Here is a 23,989-nt window from a genome sequence, read left to right as displayed (position 1 = left end):
AAGCACCACTTTAGCTAATGGGGCCTCCTGCTGCCACACCGCCAGAGCACAATTTCTGTTCTCATCCTGAAGCAAAGTTCTTAACCTGAAGCACTATTTCTGGGTTAGCGGAGTCTGTAACCTGAAGCGCATGTAACCTGAAGCATATGTAACCCAAGGTACCACTGTATACCTTTAAGATGGCTGATAGAGTGATTTAGGGCATTTGAATACTTTCAGTACTTTCCCTTGGTACAAAAGGGTCCATGTTTTGTAACCCTGTCTTGTTTAACCATAAATAGCTCCAGTCCCTGCCTTCCATGCCTGTGGTTTATTTACTTTGGTTTTATTTTATGTTTGTTTTTGTTCAACACTTTGACTTTTCGCAGTATATAAATACAGAAAGAAAGAAAGAAAGAAAGAAAGAAAGAAAGAAAGAAAGAAAGAAAGAAAGGTGGAGCTCAACAGGTGGGGGCAAGTTGTTTTTGCTGAGAGGTCCTCATGGCAGAGAGTTTCCGCATGTCCAACCCCCCTCAAATTTACTGGAAATGAAGAGTCAAGGTCCAGGGCCAGAGAAAGAGGGAGGGACATTCCCGGACTCCTCATGTCCACCTCCCTCCAGCTTTAGGTTCTGAAAACCGAGTCAGACTGGCAACCATGAAGACGTTTTGGCTGGTCCTGACTTCTCTCTTCGTCTTTGCAGCCATTGGCACAGGGCAGGTGAGCTTATTTTTTGCAACGCTTTTATTCCTCTTACAGTATTTTAAATGTATGTGCACAGAGAACAGAAAGCAGACAGAGAAAAGTTTCCCTTCCTCTCCTTTTAGTTTTAGAGATAAGGAGAGGAAGAGGCGACATGAGAGAAGTTTGTAAAACTATGGAGAAAACCTCTCCTCCTTCTCTCAAAAGATTACAACTCGTAGGCACTGAATGGAAGGTTGGAAGATTCAGAATGGACTAAAGGACATTCTTCTTCATGCAGCAGATAGTTAAACTATGGAACTCCTTGCCACAACAGGCAGCAATGGCCATCAACTTGGATGGCTTTGCAAGTACCTAGAAAAGACCACAGGCAAGATAATATTCCGTCTTTTTCATAATAATTTTTATTAGTTTTCAACCACGATCCAATAATAGCCTCTTTATAACAATTCCAATTTATAATACAATTAGTAACACCAATCGTTCAACCAAATTATATGTTAGATAAGGTGGCCCCCTGCATGATAGAGTTGATGGTTTGATGATTTTCTTTATCTCTGCGTTCCAAAATCTGATTAATTTCAATTATATTCCAGTCATCATAATAATCCCTTATGCAACAACTGCAATATTAACAACTTCCCATTGTACTGACACATTAAATGATTTATAAAACTGCAAGTGAGGCACTCAAACTACATCCTTGCTCTTCCTGTGTGTGGCATTTATTCTGTCCGTGCTGCTGCTTCCAGGTAATATTTCATCTTAGACAGCTATGAGAATACATAATGGCAAAAATGACGGCATCCATCAGGGGCTGCGCCAATCAAAAATTCTATACAGAATGGGAATGCATAGGGGAAATACATGAAGATATATGGTGTTGTAGCACCTCTGCTTGTGGTTAACGCTTAGCTGGAATGAAATATTCAACGCAGCAATAGAGAAATTAAAATAATAATTTATTTGTCAGACAAATAAATGAGAGGCACAGTGGTATATGGTTACCAAGCTCTGGCCTGCCCTCTTGCCATCCTGGCCAGCACTTATATTCCCTTAATCCAGCCCCCTTTGCTCCTCCTGTGGCTGCCTCTGTCCAATCAGCCTGGTTGAATATTCCTATTGGCTGTTTGCTAGAACCAATCACAAAAGATACACCCATATCCTCCTGTCCTTATAAGGGAGACAAAGAGCTATATATATGACAAATAAGTAATAATATATCTTACATGGAATCTTAATTACCAGCTCACCTCTTGCCCTCCTTGCCCTATTGCCTTCTAAAACAAATGTTTAATCTTACATTTTTATGTTCAACAGATGTCAAGGATCTTGAGTTTCACATCAATATTGAAAGATTTCCTTCATTTGAAAGTTTCTAAACAAATGCCTGACAACCATATATCAAGAGTGCTTGGATGGCGTCTTCTGTCTGGCAGGGGGGCTAGGCTGGTGGCTGACTTAATTTCAGGATAAATACAACTCTTACAACCATATGAAATAAGAATCTAGCATTCCTTAAATCCTTTGCATAATTACATTTAAGCCAATATATTTAAGCTAATATATTTCATTCATTTATCATAGGTAGCCTTTTAAAAGAATAAAGCTTCTCAAAGTAAAAAGGAAGGAACTCAGTAAAAAAACACAGCTTTTAAAATAAACCTCTTCAGTGTACACCTCCCCCCTTTCCCCCTCCTTTCCCAGCCAGCTAGACGCTTCTCCCATTAGCTCTTCCCAACATTTATTGCCTTTTTTAACTCTCTCAGTTTAAGAAAGAAACAGCTTTAGAAAATTTCCCAAAAATGCTCTCTTTTCTTCTAGCCAAGCCAGTTGCCTTTTTCACTGCTCTTGGCCTTTCAACCTTGGAAAGAAGATCTGGCTCATTTTACTGGGAGGCACATTGGTATTATTTTACTTATTTACCCATTCTTAATTGTGTTTTTTCAGCCTTGGGGCAGCATATGTAATTCTCCCTTTTTATGACTTTGAGAATTGTTTTTCTACTATAAATCAATGGGGCCCCCCTTGTCTTAGGAGAAAAACCTCTTGCCAAGGTTCTTTCTGCCTGGCATGAAACATTTGAAAATCCTTTTTTAAAGCTCATTTTTAAATACAAGCCTTGATTGCAATATATAAGCTTTGATAAAAATGCAGGCTTATGATTAGGTGCCTCATTCCCCCCTTTCAAGCTCAAGGACCTTCATCCCAAGTGTCCTTGATAGCTTGACCTTCATCATATTCCTGAGGTAAAGCTCTGTATAGGGCCATGATATGAGGTAGAGTTTCATTTGAAACCATCTTGCTAATTGTACTTCTAAAACATGAAATGATACATGGCATCATACATAAAACCATTACCACTACTGTCAAGAAAAACAAGCAAGACAATAGTATCCCTTTGAGTCCTGTGACATTAGGTAACCAATTGGTGAGCCATCCCATATCCCATCCTTCCCATGTTTGTACTGGGACATGTGCTATATTCTCCATCTTTGTGGCCAACACACGGATTGCCTCACCATTATCAGAAATGTTAAAGCAACAGGCATTCCCTGTCAAGTTCAAGACTCCACATAGGCCTCCCTGCCTGGCAAGTACATAATCCATTCCCATTTTCAGCTGCAAAATGGCGGCTCTACTTTCATCCAACTGTTGTGCAATAAGTCTCAAACTCTGTGCCGTTGCATTGGTTACAAGTTCCACTACTGCTTGCAATCGAATTATTCTGTTTAGATTATAAATAGGATCCCGTGCCCCTTGTATGAGCTCACCAGGATTCCAGGAGGCAGGATCATAATAGGCTATAATGCGCTCTGGCGGCCAATCATCAGTACCGCTCCAACTTTGGGTACTTCCTCCTGCTATATGAGAAATATCAGCATTCCTTCGTGTTCGCCTGGCCGAACTAGTGGGCATAATCCACATTGGTGGTAATACCCAACCCAAGAAACAAGTCCCACTCCATTTGGAAGGGAGCTTTTTGTATGCCCATTCTCCACATATCCACCACAACCATCGGGTCTGAGGTTTTTGGTACGTGGAGTACAGAAGGCGAAATACCAAAAGAGGTAGAGAGTTCACAGTGCAGTATGTTAGATTGCCTTTTTCTGTCACAGTTATGTTCCACACCACTTTCCATGCGTGAATAAAAGGAGGTGCACAGGGCAAGGTATTCCGAGTTCGATAGGTAGTACCGTGTGCCCAGGTATGACTATTCTTAATATAATCCCAAGTATAGTGACAATGAGAAGAGCCTATCATGGGAGAATCAGCTGCATCTGATGATTTATGTACACAGAATTCCCCTTGTACAGGTATAACTCGTAATGGTTTAGTTGAGTTCCATCCGGGGAAATTCTGTATTTCTGTTTGGTGTGGCATTTCGCTTACCATACCAATGGCATCTAATGGTATCGGTAATAAGGGCATACCTCCCTCTGAATCATCTGGCCCAAGAGAGCAAACAAGGCAATTGGTCCTATTTGCAACATTGACTACCATCTCAGCTAAACCTACCCACATATTGTGGTCATGGCTGAATCCATATTTAGCCAATTTGGTCAGATTCAAGGACCCTTCCCCTTCCCAAGGGATCAGGATTAATAATAAAATCATGTTGATGTCTAGTATATGCATTCCTTCCACAAAAGATTACCTTATTGTGATAGCAAATAATTATTAGCCCCAATATAATTCCCCCAGTGACAGAAATGGGGAACCACCAAGACCAAAACATATATCCCGAGGATCCCCAATGAGTAATATCTCTGATAATTGTTCCACAAGGGGGCAGTCAATCAATTGTATTAGAGAATCTTTCCGTTCACAGTCGCTGGTTCAGACGCTCCTCAAGCTTCAGGCGTGCGCAGGTCAGCCAGCTTCCAGGTTGTGGCTGCAGCAGGCCGGTCGTCAAATGTTGCCCGTGACCTAGCCCGTTCCCGGTAGGGCTAGATACAGGGGTTTTTGGAGAGAGTTAGTTTTAAAGGATTAGAGGGGTCACCTTTGCACGTCCAACTGCCTTCGGACTTCTTCAAACGAGAGTGATGAATCCAGGGGGTCACCTCAGCTACCTTCACCGCTGTTGGAGTAGAGAGCAAGACGGTGTAAGGTCCACGCCACTTTGGTGCAAGTGGATCACGTTTCCACTCTTTCACCCATACGCTATCGCCAGCCTGGAACTGATGAATCGGCTCGGCAATGCTGCACGGCGTGCGTTCGAGGGCCCACCTGTTAAGAGAAACAAAAACACGGGAGAGAGATTGCACTTGTCCCTGTGTCACATGATCTCCTATTTGTTTAAGGTCAGCTGGAATATCCTGAACAAAGGAGGGCGGTCTCCCATACAGGAGCTCAAAAGGTGACAACTTAAGTCTTTTTGTGGGTGCACACCGAACACGAAACAGTGTTATGGGTAACACATCTACCCATCCCAATCCCGTTTCCTGGGTTAATTTTGCCAATTGGGTTTTCAGAGTCCGATTCATTCTTTCAGTTTTCCCTGAACTCTGAGGCCTATATGCTGCATGCAGTCTCCATTTTACTTGTAGGACTCGACATACATCTTGTACTACTTGATCAATGAACGCTGGCCCATTATCACTTCCAATGCATCTAGGTAATCCAAACCTTGGGATCAATTCAGTGAGGAGTCTCTTAGTTACCTCTCGTGCCTTTTCAGTTCGGGTGGGAAAAGCTTCAACCCATCCGGTAAGAGTATCTACAAACACAAGGAGATACTTGAATCCCTTAGAAGGGACCAGCTCTGTGAAGTCCACAATTAGGCTTTCCATGGGGACATATCCCACATGTTGGATTCCAGGAGGTTGTATCGGTCCCTGCCTGGGATTGTTTTTAGCACAAAGAACACATTTCTGTGAAATGCAAGTTGCTAATTGTGATAGATTAATAATATACAACTTCCGACTGAGACTCTCTCTGGTTGCAGTACCGCCAAGGTGAGTAGATTCATGATAATTTCTTACAATTGTGCCTGCTAGATGATGAGGTACATAAATCCTATTGTCCGGCAGGATCATCCAACCGTCCTTCACAACCGCTCCTTCCTGTTCAGCCCACTTCCTCTCTTCTGGGGTATAGTGAGGTTTAACATCTTCTGGAACTACCTCTGGTATGAGGGCTGCTATAAATCCTCCCACAGGCTTTTGGGCTGTCTCTCGGGCTGCTTTGTCAGCAGCATGATTTCCTCTGGTTATTGGATCCCTTCCTCGTCCATGACCTTTGCAGTGCATTACAGCAATCTGTTCTGGAGCCCATACTGCTTCTAACAGGATTTCTACTTCAGGTCCATATTTCAAGGCCTTCCCGTGGGCTCCTATTAGACCTCTTTCTTTCCATAGAGCTCCATGTGCATGCAGGGTTAAGAAGGCATATTTAGAATCAGTATAGATGTTTGCCTTACATCCAGCTGCCAATTGCAGAGCTCTAGTTAAGCCTATAAGTTCAGCCTTTTGTGCTGAGGTGCCAGCAGGCAAAGCTTCAGCTTCCACAACTTCCTCATTGGTGACCACAGCATATCCTGCTCGTCTGGCACCTTCATGAAGGTAACTGCTACCATCCGTATAATATACAACATCTGGATTTTTCAATGGTTCATCTTTCAGATCAGGTCTACTGGAATAAACTTCATCCATTACTTGGAGACAATCATGTGATTCCTCATCATCTACCTCTGGTAGGGGCAGCAAAGTCGCTGGATTGAGCATATTCACTACTCGTAGATGAATCCTGGGATTTTCACACAATAGGCCTTGGTATCTAGCCATCCTTGGGTTCGTTAGCCAATAACTACCCTTATATTCCATGAGTGTCAGAACAGCATGAGGTACATTCACATACATCGTCTGGCCGAAGGTAAATTTATCAGCTTCTTTGACAAGGCTTGCAGTGGCCGCTACTGCCCTTAGGCATGGAGGCCATCCTTTTGCTACTGAGTCCAATTGTTTTGACAAATAAGCTACTGGACGGTTCCAACTTCCTAATCTCTGGGTCAGGACTGCCGCTGCAATCCCATTCTGTTCATGTACATACAGCTGAAAGGGTTTTTCCGAATTAGGCAATCCAAGGGCTGGGGCCTCCATAAGTCGTTGTTTGATAACTAAAAAGGCTTGTTTCTGCTCAGGTCCCCATACGAATGGGTCCTTTTCTGCACCTCGAGTGCTTTCATGTAAGGGCTTGGCCAGACTGCTGAAATCAGGTATCCATAGTCTACAAAACCCTGCTGTTCCCAGGAATCCTCTAAGTTGTTTTCTTGTGGTAGGTTCCTTGATAAGGCAAATAGCTTCTTTCCTCTCTGGTCTCAATGCTCGTTGTTGGTGTGAGATGTCAAAGCCCAAATATTTGACCTTTTCTAAACATAACTGTGCCTTTTTCTGGGAAACTCGGTAGCCAGCTTCCCAGAGCAAGTGGAGCAGTTCCCCTGTCCCTTCTTTACAGGTATCAAAATCCTTTGCCGCTAGTATAAGATCATCTACATATTGCAGAACCACCTTTTCTCCCGGTATTGAGGGGTAACTTGTTAGATCCCTCGCCAAGGCAGTGCCAAATAAAGTTGGGGAATTTTTGAATCCCTGGGGCAATCTTGTCCAGGTTAGCTGGCCTTTTGTTCCTGTCAAAGGGTCTTCCCACTGGAAGGCAAATATAGGTTGGCTCTGTGGTGCCAGCCGGCAACAGAAGAATGCATCTTTCAAGTCCAATACAGTAAAAAATGTTGCTTCTGGTGGGATCAAACTCAGCAAGGTATATGGGTTTGGTACATTTGGGTGCAAGGTCTCGATAGCCTGGTTTACGAGCCTCAAGTCCTGCACTGGCCTGTATTCATCTGTCCCAGGTTTTCGAACAGGCAAAAGGGGTGTGTTCCATTCTGATTGGCAGGGCTTAAGCAGACCATATTTTAATAGGCGGTCCAAATGTTTCTGGATGCCCTCTGCTGCTCGCCGGGGTAAGGGATATTGCTTTACAGATACGGGGGTAGCCATAGGTTTTAGGGTTACTACAATTGGAGCTATATTCTTAGCCATTCCTGGTGGGCTATTTTCGGCCCATACTCCTGGTGGCACCTGTAGAGTTCGGAGGAGCTTGTTTAATTCTGTATCCAATGTGGGTTGGACTTGCAAGGCTGACATTAGGCGCCATGATTGTTCCTTAGGTACTGAGAGGGTAATTATTCCTGCTGCTTTTGATGGCAGTTTCATTTCTGGACCTCGAGGAGTGAAGGTGATTTGGGCCTGCAATTTGGACAGCATATCTCTGCCTAAGAGAGGTATTGGACACTCAGGTATATACAAAAACTGATGGGTTAAACGATGTCCCCCAATCTGGCATTCCAAAGGTTGGAGGAAAGACCTCTTAGCTGACTGACCAGTGGCACTTTTAATGACTACACTTTTGGATGCCTTTTTCTGCAATAGTTCTGGGAGTACTGAGTATTCAGCCCCAGTATCAATCATAAAGTCTATTAAATGGCTCCCTAATTGAATCGTGACCGTGGGCTCCTGGAAGCCTAACTTTATGGAGTCCGGTCGTTCCTAGTCTTGAGTAAAATCCTCTTCTGCCAGTCCACTGAAATTGTCTCTACTCTGTCCTTGTCCTGGTCTCTGATATCTTCCATTTCGGATCATTCCCCGTCCCCGTCCCTGGTTTCTTGGGCCGGAGCCTGGGCCTGGGCCTGGGCCTGGGCCTGGGCGTACTTCTTCCAACCTCAGGGGTTCAGGACACTCCCGCTTCCAGTGACCCTCCTTCTTGCAATTTGCACATTGATTCCTTCCCAGTGGTGGATTCCTTCCTCGCCCTCTCCCTCCATTTAAGGGGCGGTGGTCTTGCTTCACTGCTGTGGCTAGCATTACCATCTTTTCCTTCTGCCACTTCTTCTTCTCTTGCTTCTCAGCCTCATCCCTATTCCGATAAACTCGGCGTGCAATGGCCATAAGTTGGCTCATCAGCATCCCTTCCCATCCTTCTGATTTCTGAATTTTCTTACGAATGTCAGAAGCGCACTGGGCCACAAATGTAGCAGTAATCATTCTGCTGTTTTCAGGGGCTTCAGGGTCAAAAGGAGTCCATATACGATAGGCTTCTTGCAGCCTCTCTAAAAAGTCTCCTGGACTCTCATTTGGTTTCTGTTCTACTTCTGAGACTTTAGACATATTAGTGGGCTTCTGGCATGCCCTGCGGATACCTTGCACAAGTGTCTGGCGGTAGGTGGTAAGTCTGGCCAGATGAATTCCATTGTTTGGATCCCAATTAGGATCTTCCAAGGGAAAGTTATCTTGGAGATGACGGTCAATATTAAAAATATTTCCCACTCTGGCCTGCTCACGCAAATATATCTGTGCCTTTTCAATTATGTCTCTCCTTTCCTCAGTGGTGAAAAGAGTATTTAGGAGCTGGCGACAATCTGTCCAAGTAGGACTATGAGTATTTACTATTGAAGTCACCAAGTCCATCATAGCCTGAGGTTTTTCTGCAAAAGATGGGGTGTGTGTTTTCCAATTCATCAGATCTGTAGTTGTGAATGGAATATATTGCAGGGTCGAAGTTCGAGGTGGCCGTGGTCCGGGTTGCCCGTTAACCAGCGCAGGCTCCTCAAGTGCATCAAATACTCTTCTAAGAGGGGCTACTACGTGATCTTTCTCTTCGCTTTGCTCTAGGGGCCTCAAATCATAGGGGATGGTATCTGTTCCAAGGCGTTCTTTTAGCAGCTTTATACGCCTGGCTGTATTGCTTGCTGACCGATCAAGGTCTCCCTGTAACTTCTGTAATAATTCTCTAGGACTTGGATGTACAGGGGTTTGGGGTGGGCAATCAGTTGTTCCACTAAAGGAGACTTTAGATGCAGGTCTATTAGGAGTCACAGGTGGAATAACCACTTCTGCTTGGGCTTTATTATAGGACTCCAATGCCTCCTGAAGATATTTATCATAATCTATCAAGGAATCAAGCTCTGTGACTCCACTCCCATTATTCATTCCACTTTCTTGCCTTGGGGTTACAACTGGTGGAGTGTTTGAATTAAGCTCCCTTCGATGTGGAGCATAGGGTGGAGGTGGAAGCACCTCTTCCTCTGGTCCCTCAAAAATGGGTTTGAGTTTATTTGGCAAGATTCCTTTCCTAGCTTCAGCTTTTACAGCCAATAATTTGCATCGTTTGACTTTGCATTCCCTTATCCATGGAGGATTTTTATTTAATGTGCTCAGCCAGGAATCTATATATGGAAATTGTTCTGGGCACCCTCCAGTTTCTTTGGCGATGTTAGACCAAAGTTTGCTTACTAAATTTATATCAAAAGTTCCCTGAGATGGCCATTCAGTATTTTGTTTCGGCCATTCTAGTTCACATAACGTTCTCAAGCGCTCTGGCGTCATTTTGACTCCATATGCCCCTGAGAAGGCTTTCTTAAAATTATTTAACATACACTCAAGAGGTGTATTTTCCCCCTTTGAACCCCCAACTCCCATTGTATGGCCCTGTGAAGTATCCACTCAGTCACTCGCACACACACTTCGTGAGTTTCCTTGCCCAGATGGAGTCGCCTCACTGGGAACCGAAGTACTACCCACTCCACACTCAGGTCAGCTACAGATTGCTCTGTACTTTCTCACACATACAATGCGCTAGATACTTCACCACACTCTACCTCCCAATTTTCCCTTTTCCTCCACCAGACCAACATCTGATGTACCCAACCACCTAGCGTACTCAGTTTCCCCTTACTGAGACGCAGAAGTTTGATCAAGACTTCTCTTCCTCCCAATTAATTGGAGGGCCACAAATCCCTTTGTGCACTTACCCTTGGTTGGTTCCCTGTTTCCCCCGGTCCGTCGCCGCCAATGAGCAGGGTATCAGACAGACGAGTCTTCTGCGTTCCCCCTGGAAAAATTTACCAGTGCGCGCTTTGGGTAAGCAGTGGTCCTCTCTCTTGTACCCTGCCCAGTAGGGCGAAGGGGCTGCGTTCCAGCAGACCACTTATCCGAGTCACAGGGGCACCATAAAATGTAGCACCTCTGCTTGTGGTTAACGCTTAGCTGGAATGAAATATTCAACGCAGCAATAGAGAAATTAAAATAATAATTTATTTGTCAGACAAATAAATGAGAGGCACAGTGGTATATGGTTACCAAGCTCTGGCCTGCCCTCTTGCCATCCTGGCCAGCACTTATATTCCCTTAATCCAGCCCCCTTTGCTCCTCCTGTGGCTGCCTCTGTCCAATCAGCCTGGTTGAATATTCCTATTGGCTGTTTGCTAGAACCAATCACAAAAGATACACCCATATCCTCCTGTCCTTATAAGGGAGACAAAGAGCTATATATATGACAAATAAGTAATAATATATCTTACATGGAATCTTAATTACCAGCTCACCTCTTGCCCTCCTTGCCCTATTGCCTTCTAAAACAAATGTTTAATCTTACATTTTTATGTTCAACAGATGTCAAGGATCTTGAGTTTCACATCAATATTGAAAGATTTCCTTCATTTGAAAGTTTCTAAACAAATGCCTGACAACCATATATCAAGAGTGCTTGGATGGCGTCTTCTGTCTGGCACGGGGGCTAGGCTGGTGGCTGACTTAATTTCAGGATAAATACAACTCTTACAACCATATGAAATAAGAATCTAGCATTCCTTAAATCCTTTGCATAATTACATTTAAGCCAATATATTTAAGCTAATATATTTCATTCATTCATCATAGGTAGCCTTTTAAAAGAATAAAGCTTCTCAAAGTAAAAAGGAAGGAACTCAGTAAAAAAACACAGCTTTTAAAATAAACCTCTTCAGTGTACACCTCCCCCCTTTCCCCCTCCTTTCCCAGCCAGCTAGATGCTTCTCCCATTAGCTCTTCCCAACATTTATTGCCTTTTTTAACTCTCTCACTTTAAGAAAGAAACAGCTTTAGAAAATTTCCCAAAAATGCTCTCTTTTCTTCTAGCCAAGCCAGTTGCCTTTTTCACTGCTCTTGGCCTTTCAACCTTGGAAAGAAGATCTGGCTCATTTTACTGGGAGGCACATTGGTATTATTTTACTTATTTACCCATTCTTAATTGTGTTTTTTCAGCCTTGGGGCAGCATATGTAATTCTCCCTTTTTATGACTTTGAGAATTGTTTTTCTACTATAAATCAATGGGGCCCCCCTTGTCTTAGGAGAAAAACCTCTTGCCAAGGTTCTTTCTGCCTGGCATGAAACATTTGAAAATCCTTTTTTAAAGCTCATTTTTAAATACAAGCCTTGATTGCAATATATAAGCTTTGATAAAAATGCAGGCTTATGATTAGGTGCCTCAGTGTTAAAGCAGAAGTCTTCATAGGCAATTCTTAAGCGTGTAAGGACAAAAGAAGTAATTATAATTTATTAGTTTGCATGTTATTTTATTTTGTTAAAGCAACTAGGAAAAAATATTATGTTGGGAAGATCTCGCACAGGTGAAGGGAAGCCGTGGGGAGGGGAGGGTTAGGATGAATTTGGGAGATAAAATAATATATGGGACAGCAAAGGATGTAATAGATTCTTATAGAATAGTAATATATTGTAACCAGAAGAGAAGTTCAAAAGGGGAAGTAAATGTATTTTTAGTATTTTCATTATTGTAACAGTTATTATTATTTCTTACTGGTAGAAGGCAATGTTAATTTGGACTTCCTCGTTTTGCTGTCTGTATAATTTTCTTAAGTCAATTAAAAGAGAGAGAGAGAGAATACATAATACGCGAAATGCATTTTACAAAAAACGCTTATTCCTGCATTGCAAGAGGTGGGCCAGGAGAGTGCTCTCATGGTCGAATCCTGATTGTGGGGTTCTCATAAGCACCTGGCCGCTGTGAGAACAGGATACAGGGCCCAATGGGTCCCAGACGTTCCTTCTTCTCTTAGTTCCTAACCAAATAAATTCTGGGTTCTCAGCCGTGGAAGTTGTGCCTTCCAGTTCTGAGAGTGGCATCGGTTGTGGTTTCTCAGCGAAGAAGAGGCGAAAGCACTCTGTGCGTGCTCCGATGCCCTTTATACTGTTAGCGGTTCTTCCTTGGTTTGAGCCCCAGCACAGCCAATATGACCCGCTAGTCTGAGCCCATCCTAAGCCACAGCAAAGAATCCATCAGACGTCAGAATGTTGCCTCTGTCTGGGTGACTCTCTGGTTTCCCGGATCCTGCACCATGCCAGATTCCCAGAAGGCCCAGGGGTTGGGAGGGAGAGGACGGACTGTCCATCCCCTCTTCTGATATTTACCTGACCCTGCCGCTGCCTGCAGGGCTTGTGCAATAATGCGCACCTTCTTCCAGGAACTCTGGACAGCAATTTGTGAAATTTGGATGCAAAGGAGCCCCATAGCCAGGCCCCAATGAAAGGCAAACAGCATAGGCTCTTCTGTTGAACCATCATGTCAACACCCACCCACAAAGAAGCAGCAGAAATTGTTTCTTTTTTTCTTTTTGTTAAAATCTCATCTTTGTCTTTCTTTTCAAGTTTGTACATTTCACTAATTTTCATTAATTTTACAATCATTTTGACATTTCAAAACTCGACTTCCTTCCCCCTCTTTCCTTAAATTTATTTTTAACATCTTCTGCATATCCAAATTTAATTTCCTCATTTATTCATCTTCTTTAAATATATACTCTTATGAAACTGCAGGTTATTACAATAAACCTGCCAGTGTTTTTATCTGTTTATAATTTATCTGTAAATATTCAACAAACCATTTTTACTCTTTTATTTAAAAAATGTTATCTTGATTTCTTACTCTTCTGGTATGTTTCGCCATTTCTGCAGATTTCTGCATCCATTCTTCCTTTGCTGGGACTTCTGCTTCTTTCCATTTTGGGGCAAGAAACATTCTTGCCACTGTACATGAAACATGGATAAGTTTCTATACATTTTAGGTAGTTCTGTCCCTATAATTCCCAAAAGAAAGGCTTCTGGCTGTTCTTTACAAAGGTTGTTTTAAACATCCTTTTCATTTCATTATATATCATTTCCCAGTAAGCTTTGACCTTACTACAAGACCACCACATATGATAAAAAGAACCTTCTTTCTCTTTACATTTCCAACACTTACTTGATTTAGATTTATAGATTTTTGCCAATTTACTGTGTTAGATATCACTGATATATCTTTTCCATATAATTTTCTCTTAAACCATAACATGCTGTAAATTTTATATCCATATTCCACAATCGTTTCCATGCTTCCATGTCTATATCTTGACCAATCTCTATTGCCCAATGTATCATGTACAGTGGTACCTCGCATGACGAATGCCTTGCAAGACGAAAGAGTTTTCCGTTTTTTGAGTCATTCCGCAAGACGAATTTCCCTATGGGCTTGTTTCGCAAGACGAAACGTCTTGCGAGTTCTTGGGAGTTTGTTTCCTTTTTCTTTAAGACGCTAAGCCGTTAATAGCCGCTAAGCTGCTAATAGCCGTGCTTCGCAAGACGAAAAAACTGCAAGATGAAGAGACTCACAGAACGGATTAATTTCGTCTTGCGAGGCACCAATGTACTTGTTCATCCTTTGTCTCCCAGCAGATACTGGTTTCATACTTCTCCCATTTTTTCCGGACCCCAAGTACAGAATCACAGATTAGGATGATGCACTTTGTCTCTCCATGTCCAGAATGACCCACCAGCAAGACCACCCCCAACTAGGGGTGCCAAGGGGTCTTGTGCTCCTCCCCCCAAAAAAAATTCAGGGAAGGGCTGCCCACTGGCAAACCCACCGCAGCCGCACCCCTGAAAGCCCATCCGTCATGTGCGCAACTTATCTGCATGCCACAAGGCACAGGCCGTCGACAGGCCTCTCTTCCACCCTCTTTTAATACCCAACGGTCATTTACACCTCCTGCGCCCCAGTGACACCCCCTTAGTGCTTCCCCCCCCAAGTAATCCCATTCCCCATGATTTAATAAATCATATGAAACAATTGAGCTCCATTGTGGGCTTTTATTAGGTCCCATCATGCTCATCGTCTCAACAGATTCCGCACTGGGTTGTGTATTTGTTTCATAAAAATTATATATTGCTTGATTATCCTCTTTTTAAAAGCAGTTTACAAAAGATGAAACAATAAATTAATCAACAAATCTACGATGGAAGTTGAAAACATGCGGAAAGTTAAATACTAAAAGAAGGCCTGAAAGAAACACTGACCTTCTAAGCATCCGGACAGGCTTGTCCAAGCAAGAATGTTTTAAGCAGGTGCCAAAAAGAGCACGGCAAAGGTGCTTGGTTGGCATCAAGAGGCAGGGAGTTCCGCAGGGTCCATGCTGCTTTCAAATGTGGGGGCAAGTTGGTGCGCCTGCCCCCTAGACTAAATCCCTGCCTCAGATGCTGCACAGCTTTGTCTGATGGCAACCAAGGCTAGCCAATCAGCATTCTTTTTTTAAAAAATGAATATTTATTGGCATTTTCAAAAAAGAAAGAAAAACACACACAAAACAACAATTAAACAAAAATAACAAAAATACAAAAATCCAATTTTTAAAAGAAAAAAACTGTTAGAAACACATATAATTCCAATTACTTATTTTCATATAACTTATTTCTCAGACCTCCTCACACCTCCCCTTCTTGTATTCCAATTTAAGTTATTAATTCAGCAAATCCTTATTATCCAAATTTAGACATCAATACTTAAGCATCGTTGCTCATTCTTAAACATTTTTCCTAAAGTCGACCAAAATTTCCCTTCCACGGCTTTCCCCAGTTCCAAACAAGTAGCAAAGCAAAATAAAAACAAAGCAAGTTATAGTTATATACCCTTTGGATTCCCAGACTCCACCCACCCCTTTCCCGGTTTCAGTCCCCAACAAGTGTTCATCAATTCAATATCTTGTCTAGCCTGGAGATCTCACATCCGAGGCTTTTAAATCTCTTTCAGTTCCTCTCTGCCGGCCTTTTTGATAGTCCTTAATGTTGAACCCCAGATTTCGAAGAGGCTTCGGCCCAACAGGATCCATATTTTTTCCAGCCAGCCCTCCATGCTTGAAAAAAGAGCCTATGGGGTACTCCAACATACTCCTTTCAAGTCCAAATGTCCCCAAAGCTCCGACTTCCATCTTGATCAAATTTGTAATCCGTCGGTCTTCAGATCTCCACAGATCCTAAGTTGTAGGCTCACCAATTCAGGCCAGGCTTTCCACATCAAATTGTTATCCTCCTTTAATACCTTCATGTCAGACCACAAATTGCAACAGTCATTTAGCATCTGGGAAGTTACAACTCCTCCTTCCTTCTTTTCAGGAACAGCACATATCTCCTTTTCCATATTTTCATAACACTCAAGTTTCCCTATTTGCTCAGTTGTATGAGCTTCCTGCTTCGAATCCTTATCAACTTCAACAGAATTGTTTACTGCTGAGACCAGAGTTGTGATACTTGTAGCCAAAACATTGATTTCACCTTGTAACTTTCCCAAGAGAACAAATGTTCTATCCAATTCAGTCTGAATTTTCCCTCCTCCAGCCATTCTTGTAATGCCCTAAACCCCCTCTAGGGGGATTTTAGTTTCTTAATGTTTTTCAGCTCAAGTCCAATAGCCAATTTATTGTATCAGTCCTTCCTTATTCTCAACAAATTATAACAAATATAACCAGCAGAAGCAATAGAAACAAAGTTCTTTTTTCCCCTCTGACAGCCAATTTAAACAGCTGTCAAACTCCTCAGTACTTCATCAGCAGGCTCTCTCGCGGGACACTCCCGGGTCCGGGGTGTGTGAAACTTCAGCTCCCACAGTTAATTTTTTATCCTCCGGTAAGATTTCTTATAATGTCAAACCATGAAGGTTAATGTCTTTTAGAAAAGGGGGGGGGGAAAGGTCCTCTTGACCTTTGAAGGCAGATTCTTTGCTTTAAGTTATCTACAAAGTGGGGGGGCGGACTTCCTTTTTAACCCTTCCCCGCTCGTTCCTAATTCAGCAAGAATTTTTCTTTAAATTCCGAATTCCAGATTACTCACGGGTTTTTACTTTAAAGTCCAATTGTTCCAAGGAAAAAGTCAGCGCTCTCCGTCAATGGCTTGCGGCTTCACTCCGCAGAAGGAGCAATGTACTCTCAGCACCGCGCCGCACCCCGTCCCCGTTCCGAAGCCTTTAAAAAGGCTCCTTCTCGGTTTTGGGGGGGGCGCAAATGGTGCCCGCCGAGTCACCAGGTTCACAGGCATCCGCGCCTGTGATTTTTAAGGGTCCCCGCCGCGGACAAGACCCGATCCTGCGGAGCCGATTCCCTCTGGAGCTCGGAGGGAATCCGCCATTAAACGATGGCGCTAACCCGGAAGTCCCTAGCCAATCAGCATTCGGCCCTGCCAGATTCTCCTTGACACGGGGAGCCAGTGGCTTCTGGGTTTGTGTCTCCAGAGATTGTGAATCCACAGCAGGGCCATCCCTGAAAGGAGAGAAGATGGAGGACTGGTGGAGCCGCTTGGGAAAAGCTTTTTTTCCTCCCACAACCGAGCTTGGTCTCAGTATTAGACAAGGTTGAACTGCCATGCCCTGTTGTGCAACTGTCCGGCACTCCCCATTTCACTCCTTCTGCAGGAGGCTTCCAAGAGAAACGTCCGATCGGTGGAGGACACCTTGCCAGGCGCCCAAGTATGTCTGGGGCTGTAGGGACTGGAAGGTGGGCAGAGGGAGCCCTCCTGCCTTGTCCAGAGACCCCTCACTCCCTTGCCATCAAAAGCCCCCTTGATATTCACTGGGTCAGCTTCGCAATCCGGCAGCCCAAGGAGATGGCCTGGAAACATTGCCCCGTCCCGGACTCTGTTATGGCTCCACGGCGGAGATTTCTCTCTGCCTGTTCCTGCAAGAGCCATGGGCTGCCTGGGAACAGGGGCAGCACTTTGATGCTCTTTTTCCTCCGTGAACAGGCTCGGAGAGAACATTGGCCATGGTACTGCCCCGGTTGCTACACAGCTGTTCATCAGGTAAGCACAAGAGTTTTCCACAAAGAGGAGGAGAGGTGCGGAGCTTGTTTCTGGGCTGCTCCTCTGTGGACACCGACACGGACTGGCAGCTAGTGGATTTGAAAAGGTAAATGAAGGAAGAGTCATAGAAATACAGCAGTACCTTGGTTCTCAAACTTAATCCGTTCCAGAAGTCCGTTCCAAAAGCAAGGCGTGTTTTCCCATTGAAAGCAAGGCAAAGCCGATTAATCCGTTCCAGACTTTAAAAATCCTCCCCTAAAACAGTAATTTAACATGAATTTTACAATCTAACAAGACCACTGATCCATAAAAGGGAAGCAATAAACAATGTACAGTGGTGCCTCGCTAGACGAAAAGAATTCGTTCCGCGATTCTCTTCGTCTTGCGGTTTTTTCGTCTTGCGAAGCAAGCCCATTGACAGCTTAGCGGATTAGCACTACAGTTGTCAAGCGGCTTCCAGCGATCAGCTGTTAAGTGGCTTATCAGCGGAACAGCTGATAAGCGGCTTAGCAGCTTAAGAAAAGGGCGAAAAAAGCGGGGGGAAAACCCGCGGGGGGATGCAAGATTTTTTCGTCTTGCAAAGCAACCCCATAGGGAAATTCGTTTTGCGAAGCGCCTCCAAAACGGAAAACCCTTTCCTCTAGCGGGTTTTTCGTCTTGCGAGGCGTTCGTCTTACGGGGCACCACTGTACTACAGTCACACAATCAATCAGTAGCTGAACTGGGTTCCACACAGTCACAAAAATGAAAAGAAAAAGGCACAAAAACACAAAATAGATAGCAAAAACAGACAGACCTCAGTGTAACACTCAAAATGAAGAATGTTTGGCTTCCGAAATTGTCCGCAAACCGAAACAATTACTTCTGGGTTTGCAGTGTTTGGGTTCCAAGTTGTTTGAGTACCAAGGCGTTTGAGAACCAAGGTACCACTGTAATGGGGGAAAAGATTCCATTCTGGGCAGATGCTCTTTTGCAGTGCTCATACCTCTTTCTCAAATGCCAGTTCTTCAGGGTTTTAAAGGGGGCTTTGGAAAATATCCCCTGTGGGTGGGGAGTGGCTATGTGACTGCCAGACAAGCTAGCCAATCAGCGCTCTGCACAGCCAGCTGCTCCTTGGCAAAGAGGAAGCGCCGGCATCTAGCCTTGCGTCTTAACCCACAGCTGGTTTGCTGGACAGAAGATGGACAGCTTGGGGGGGGGGAGGTCCTCTCTCAGGAAATGCTCTCTTTCCCCCCCACCCCTCCACTTGGCCTAAGCATTATACCATCCTGAATTGCAGGTCCCTCTGCAGAAAGAGCAGCCTTTCCTCGACCCAGATCATATGCCCACCTTACCAACACTGGAGCCAAGCCAGCAGGTACGTCTGGCCCTGGGGTGGCGGGAGAAGGAATCCCTGTCTTGTTGGGAGTCCAGCCTAAGAGATGTTTGCCCAGCTTGGCAAGGCTCTCATTCACGGGTGAAATAGGAGTCCTTGTGGGACTGAAGGCAAGGTAGGGGATTAGTCCAGGTTGAGGTGATGGCAAATCTGAGCCTTCCAGAGGCTGCAGGAGAGAGTAAGGACTCATCCCACCCGCTGTTTGTGGCACACTACCTGTTGTTGTTTAGTCGTTTAGTCGTGTCTGACTCTTCGTGACCCCATGGACCAGAGCACGCCAGGCCCTCCTGTCTTCCACTGCCTCTCGCAGTTTGGTCAGACTCATGTTCGTAGCTTCGAGAACACCGTCCAACCATCTCGTCCTCGGTCGTCCCCTCCTCCTTGGGCCCTCCATCTTTCCCAACATCAGGGTCTTTTCCAGGGAGTCTTCTCTTCTCATGAGGTGGCCCAAGTCTTGGAGCCTCAGCTTCAGGATCTGTCCTTCCAGTGAGCACTCAGGGCTGATTTCCTTCAGAATGGAGAGGTTGGATCTTCTTGCAGTCCATGGGACTCTCAAGAATCTCCTCCAGCACCAGAATTCAAAAGCATCCATTCTTCGGCAATCAGCCTTCTTGATGGTCCAGCTCTCACTTCCATACATCACTACTGGGAAAACCATAGCTTGAACTATACCGACCTTTGTTGGCAAGGTGATGTCTCTGCTTTTTAAGATGCTGTCTAGGTTTGTCATTGCTTTTCTCCCTAGAAGCAGGCGTCTTTTAATTTCCTGACTGCTATCACCATCTGCAGTGATCATGGAGCACACTTCCTGGGCACAGGTATTTCGGAAGCATCTCTGCCTCTGACTACGGAGGCAAAGCGTGGCCCTTGTGGCTAGTGGCCGTCGACAGGCCTCTCCTGCACCCTCTTTTAATACCCAATGGTCATTTGCACCTCCTGCGCCCCAGTGCCACCCCCTTAGTGCCCCCCCAAGTAATCCCATTCCCCATGATTTACTAAATCACATGAAACAATTGAGCTCCATTGTAGGCTTTTATTAGGTCCCATCATGCTCATCGTCTCAACAGATTACACAGCGGGTTGTTTGTTTGTTTCATAACAATTATATATTGCTTGATTAACCTCTTTTTAAAAGCAGTTTGCAAGAGATGAAACAATAAATTAATCAACAAATCCACGATGGGAGTTGAAAACATGCGGAAAGTTAAATACTAAAACAGGCTGAATCAAACACTGACTTTCTAAGCATCTGCCCAGTCTTGTCCAAAAAAGAATGTTTTAAGCAGGTGCCGAAAAGAGCATGGCGAAGGTGCTTGGTTGGCATCAAGAGGCAGGGAGTTCCGCAGGGTCCGTGCTGCTTTCAAATGTGGGGGCAAGTTGGTGCACTCTGCACAGCCAGCTGCTCCTTGGCAAAGAGGAAGCGCCGGCATCTAGCCTTGCGTCTTAACCCACAGCTGGTTTGCTGGACAGAAGATGGACAGCTGGGGGGGTAGGGGGTCCTCTCTCAGGAAATGCTCTCTTCCCCCCACCCCTCCACTTGGCCTAAGCATTATGCCATATTGAATTGCAGCGCCCTGCGGAGAAAGAAGCGCCGCTTTTATACGACCCAGCTCGCTTTCAGATTCATATGCCCAGCTTGCAAGCACTGGATCCAAGCCAGCAGGTACGTCTGGCCCTGGGGTGGCGGGAGAAAGAATCCCTGTCTTGTCGGGAGTCCAGCCTAAGAGATGTTTGCCCAGCTTGGCAAGGCTCTCATTCACGGGTGAAATAGGAGTCCTTGTGGGACTGAAGGCAAGGAAGGGGATTATTCCAGGTTGAGGTGATGGCAAATCTGAGCCTTCCAGAGGCTGCAGAAGAGAGTAAGGACTCATCCCACCCTCTGTTTGTGGCACACTTCCTGTTGTTGTTTAGTCATTTAGTTGTGTCTGCCTCTTCATGACCCCATGGACCAGAGCACGCCAGGCCCTCCTGTCTTCCACTGCCTCTCGCAGTTTGGTCAGACTCATGTTCGTAGCTTCGAGAACACCGTCCAACCATCTCGTCCTCGGTCGTCCCCTCCTCCTTGGGCCCTCCATCTTTCCCAACATCAGGGTCTTTTCCATTGAGTCTTCTCTTCTCATGAGGTGGCCAGAGTATTGGAGCCTCAGCTTCAGGATCTGTCCTTCCAGGGAGCACTCAGGGCTGATTTCCTTCAGAATGGAGAGGATTGATCTTCTTGCAGTCCATGGGACTCTCAAGAGTCTCCTCCAGCACCAGAATTCAAAAGCATCCATTCTTCGGCAATCAGCCTTCTTGATGGTCCAGCTCTCACTTCCATACATCACTACTGGGAAAACCAGAGCTTGAACTATACCGACCTTTGTTGGCAAGGTGATGTCTCTGCTTTTTACGATGCTGTCTAGGTTTGTCATTGCTTTTCTCCCTAGAAGCAGGCGTCTTTTAATTTCCTGACTGCTGTCACCATCTGCAGTGATCATGGAGCACACCTCCTGGGCACAGATATTTCGGAAGCATCTCTGCCTCTGACTACGGAGGCAAAGTGTGGCCCTTGTGGCTAGGGGCTGTCGACAGGCTTCTCCTCCACCCTCCTTTATTTTATTTTTGTTATAATTTTTTAATCAGATTTTCAAAAATAAAGGAAAAAAGAGAATGAAAGAGAGAGTGAGAGAGAGAGAATAATAAATTTACATCAAAAGATCATACACATTCCACATGTTGAGATTTCTCTGAATCTCCTCACTTTCCCCCATCTCATTCTTGGGTCCTTTTAATTCTATCTTCAACTGCGTATCAATAGTTCTCCAGAAACCAATGTTCCCACTGTTGAAGGACGTGTGGGTCCAGAATTGGCCTCCAAAGTCACTTACGGACTCACTGTTAAAACCGTGTTTATGGAAGACAATCTTACTCGGCTACGAGGGATCGCCAAAGAAGAGAGAAGAAGAAGAATACGTCTCCAATTTCTCATCTTCCTAAATTATCTATACTTTCCAATACATTACAAGTGTATTTAGAATCCTGCTAATGCTTCAACCTGTTTGCAATAATTTTGTATATACAGTGGTACTTCGGGTTACATACGCTTCAGGTTACAGACTCCGCTAACCCAGAAATACTACCTCAGGTTAAGAACTTTGCTTCAGGATGAGAACAGAAATTGCGCGGCGGCAGTGGGAGGCCCCATTAGCTAAAGTGGTGCTTCAGGTTAAGAACAGTTTCAGGTTAAGAAAGGACCTTCGGAACGAATTAAGTACTTAACCCAAAGCACCAGTATGCATTATAAGCATTTCCCATTCTTTTTAAAATTTCCTGTCTTCTTGGTCCCTGAGCTTTCCAGTTAATTTTGCCTTTTTGGCATCGTCCATCAACTTGATTTGCCATTCTTCTCTGCTCAGGGCTGTCTCTTCCTTCCATCTCTGGACAAGCAACGTCCGAGCGACTGTTGTAGTATACATGAACAGTTTCTTCTGATCTTTTGGGATCTCGGTACCTATAATTCCCAATAAAAAACCTTCTGGTTTTTTAACAAAGGTTAATTTCAACATTTTTCATTTTGTTATATATCATTCCCCAGAATTTTTTGATTACATTACAGTTCCACCACATATGATAAGAGGTACCTCCTCCATCCTCCTTGAAAGCCCAAGTGTCATTTACACCTCCTGTGCCCCACTGCCACCCCCTTGCCTCTTAGTGCTCCCCCCCCCAGTAATCCCCTCAATGATTTAATAAATCATATGAAATTATTGAGCTCTGGCTTTTATTATTTCCCATCACGCTCATCATCTCAGCAGATTCCGCACTGGGTTTGTTTGTTTCTTTCGTAGAAATTATATATTGCTTGTTTTTTTAAAAAACATAAAAAGCAGTTTACAAAAGATAAAAATAACAAATCCACGATGGGAGTTGAAAACATGCGGAAAGTTAAATACTAAAACAGGCTGAATCAAACACTGACTTTCTAAGCATCTGCCCAGTCTTGTCGAAAAAAGAATGTTTTAAGCAGGTGCCGAAAAGAGCACGGCGAAGGTGCTTGGAGGCAGGGAGTTCCGCAGGTTCCGTGCTGCTTTCAAATGTGGGGGCAAGTTGGTGCGCCTGCCCCCTAGACCAAATCCCTGCCTCAGATGCTGCACAGCTTTGTCTGACGGCAGCCAAGGCTAGACGATCGGCACTTGGCCCTGCCAGATTCTCCTTGACACAGGGGGAGCCGGTGGCTTCTGGGTTTGTGTCTCCAGAGATTGTGAATCCACAGCAGGGCCATCCCTAAAAGGAGAGGAGATGGAGGACTGGTGGAGCCGCTTGGGAAAAGCTTTTTCTCCCACAACTGAGCTTGGTCTCAGTATTAGACAAGGTTGAACTGCCATGCCCTGTTGTGCAACTGTCCGGCACTCCCCATTTCACTCCTTCTGCAGGAGGCTTCCAAGAGAAACGTCCGATCGGTGGAGGACACCTTGCCAGGCGTGGATGCAGCTGTCCAGGTATGTCTGGGGCTGTGGGGGCTGGAAAGTGGGCAGAGGGAGCCCCCCTGCCTTGTCCGGAGACCCTTGCCATCAAAAGCCCCCTTGATATCCGCTGGGTCAGCTTCGCAATCCGGCAGCCCAAGGAGATGGCCTGGAAACATTGCCCCGTCCCGGACTCTGTTATGGCCCCAGGGCGGAGATTTCTCTCTGCCTGTTCCTGCAAGAGCCATGGGCTGCCTGGGAACAGGGGCAGCACTTTGATGCTCTTTTTCCTCCGTGAACAGGCTCGGAGACAACATTGGCCATGGTACTGCCCCGGTTGCTACACAGCTGTTCATCTGGTAAGCACAAGAGTTTTCCACAAAGAGGAGGAGAGGTGCAGAGCTTGTTTCTGGGCTGCTCCTCTGTAGACACAGAGTCAGACTGGCAGCTAGTGGATTTGAAAAGGTAAATGAAGGAAGAGTCATAGAAATACAGCGGTACCTTGGTTCTCAAACTTAATCCGTTCCAGAAGTCCGTTCCAAAACCGAAGTGTTCCAAA

The 23,989-nt window shown here is 44.8% G+C and overlaps 3 protein-coding genes across 8 annotated transcripts in view; all 3 read left to right on the top strand.

The window, feature by feature from the left end:
- LOC310827680 (uncharacterized protein) overlaps positions 1 to 23,989 on the top strand; it is a 919,426-nt gene that overhangs the window by 106,401 nt on the left and 789,036 nt on the right. The gene's annotated exons all lie outside the window — the stretch shown is intronic.
- LOC310827821 (erythroblast NAD(P)(+)--arginine ADP-ribosyltransferase-like) overlaps positions 1 to 23,989 on the top strand; it is an 840,324-nt gene that overhangs the window by 188,561 nt on the left and 627,774 nt on the right. The window lies entirely within an intron of this gene.
- The window catches only part of LOC310827836 (uncharacterized protein), a 50,364-nt gene continuing 26,806 nt past the window's right edge, over positions 432 to 23,989 (top strand). For 2 of the 6 annotated variants that reach the window (XM_083704333.1, XM_083704338.1), the window contains exons 1-4: positions 432 to 699; positions 17,228 to 17,281; positions 17,557 to 17,613; positions 18,893 to 18,970. In XM_083704333.1, the coding sequence (XP_083560459.1) occupies positions 637 to 699; positions 17,228 to 17,281; positions 17,557 to 17,613; positions 18,893 to 18,970 (252 nt within the window). In that variant the 5' untranslated portion in view covers positions 432 to 636. The remainder of the gene's footprint in view (positions 700 to 17,227; positions 17,282 to 17,556; positions 17,614 to 18,892; positions 18,971 to 23,989) is intronic. The other 4 variants (XM_083704336.1, XM_083704335.1, XM_083704334.1 and 1 more) reach the window with 4 other exon arrangements.

Source organism: Podarcis gaigeae (genome assembly GCF_964106915.1).
Source record: "Podarcis gaigeae genome assembly, chromosome: 12".
NCBI classification, from domain to species: domain Eukaryota; kingdom Metazoa; phylum Chordata; class Lepidosauria; order Squamata; family Lacertidae; genus Podarcis; species Podarcis gaigeae.
This window is presented reverse-complemented; position numbering and strand designations above follow the sequence as displayed.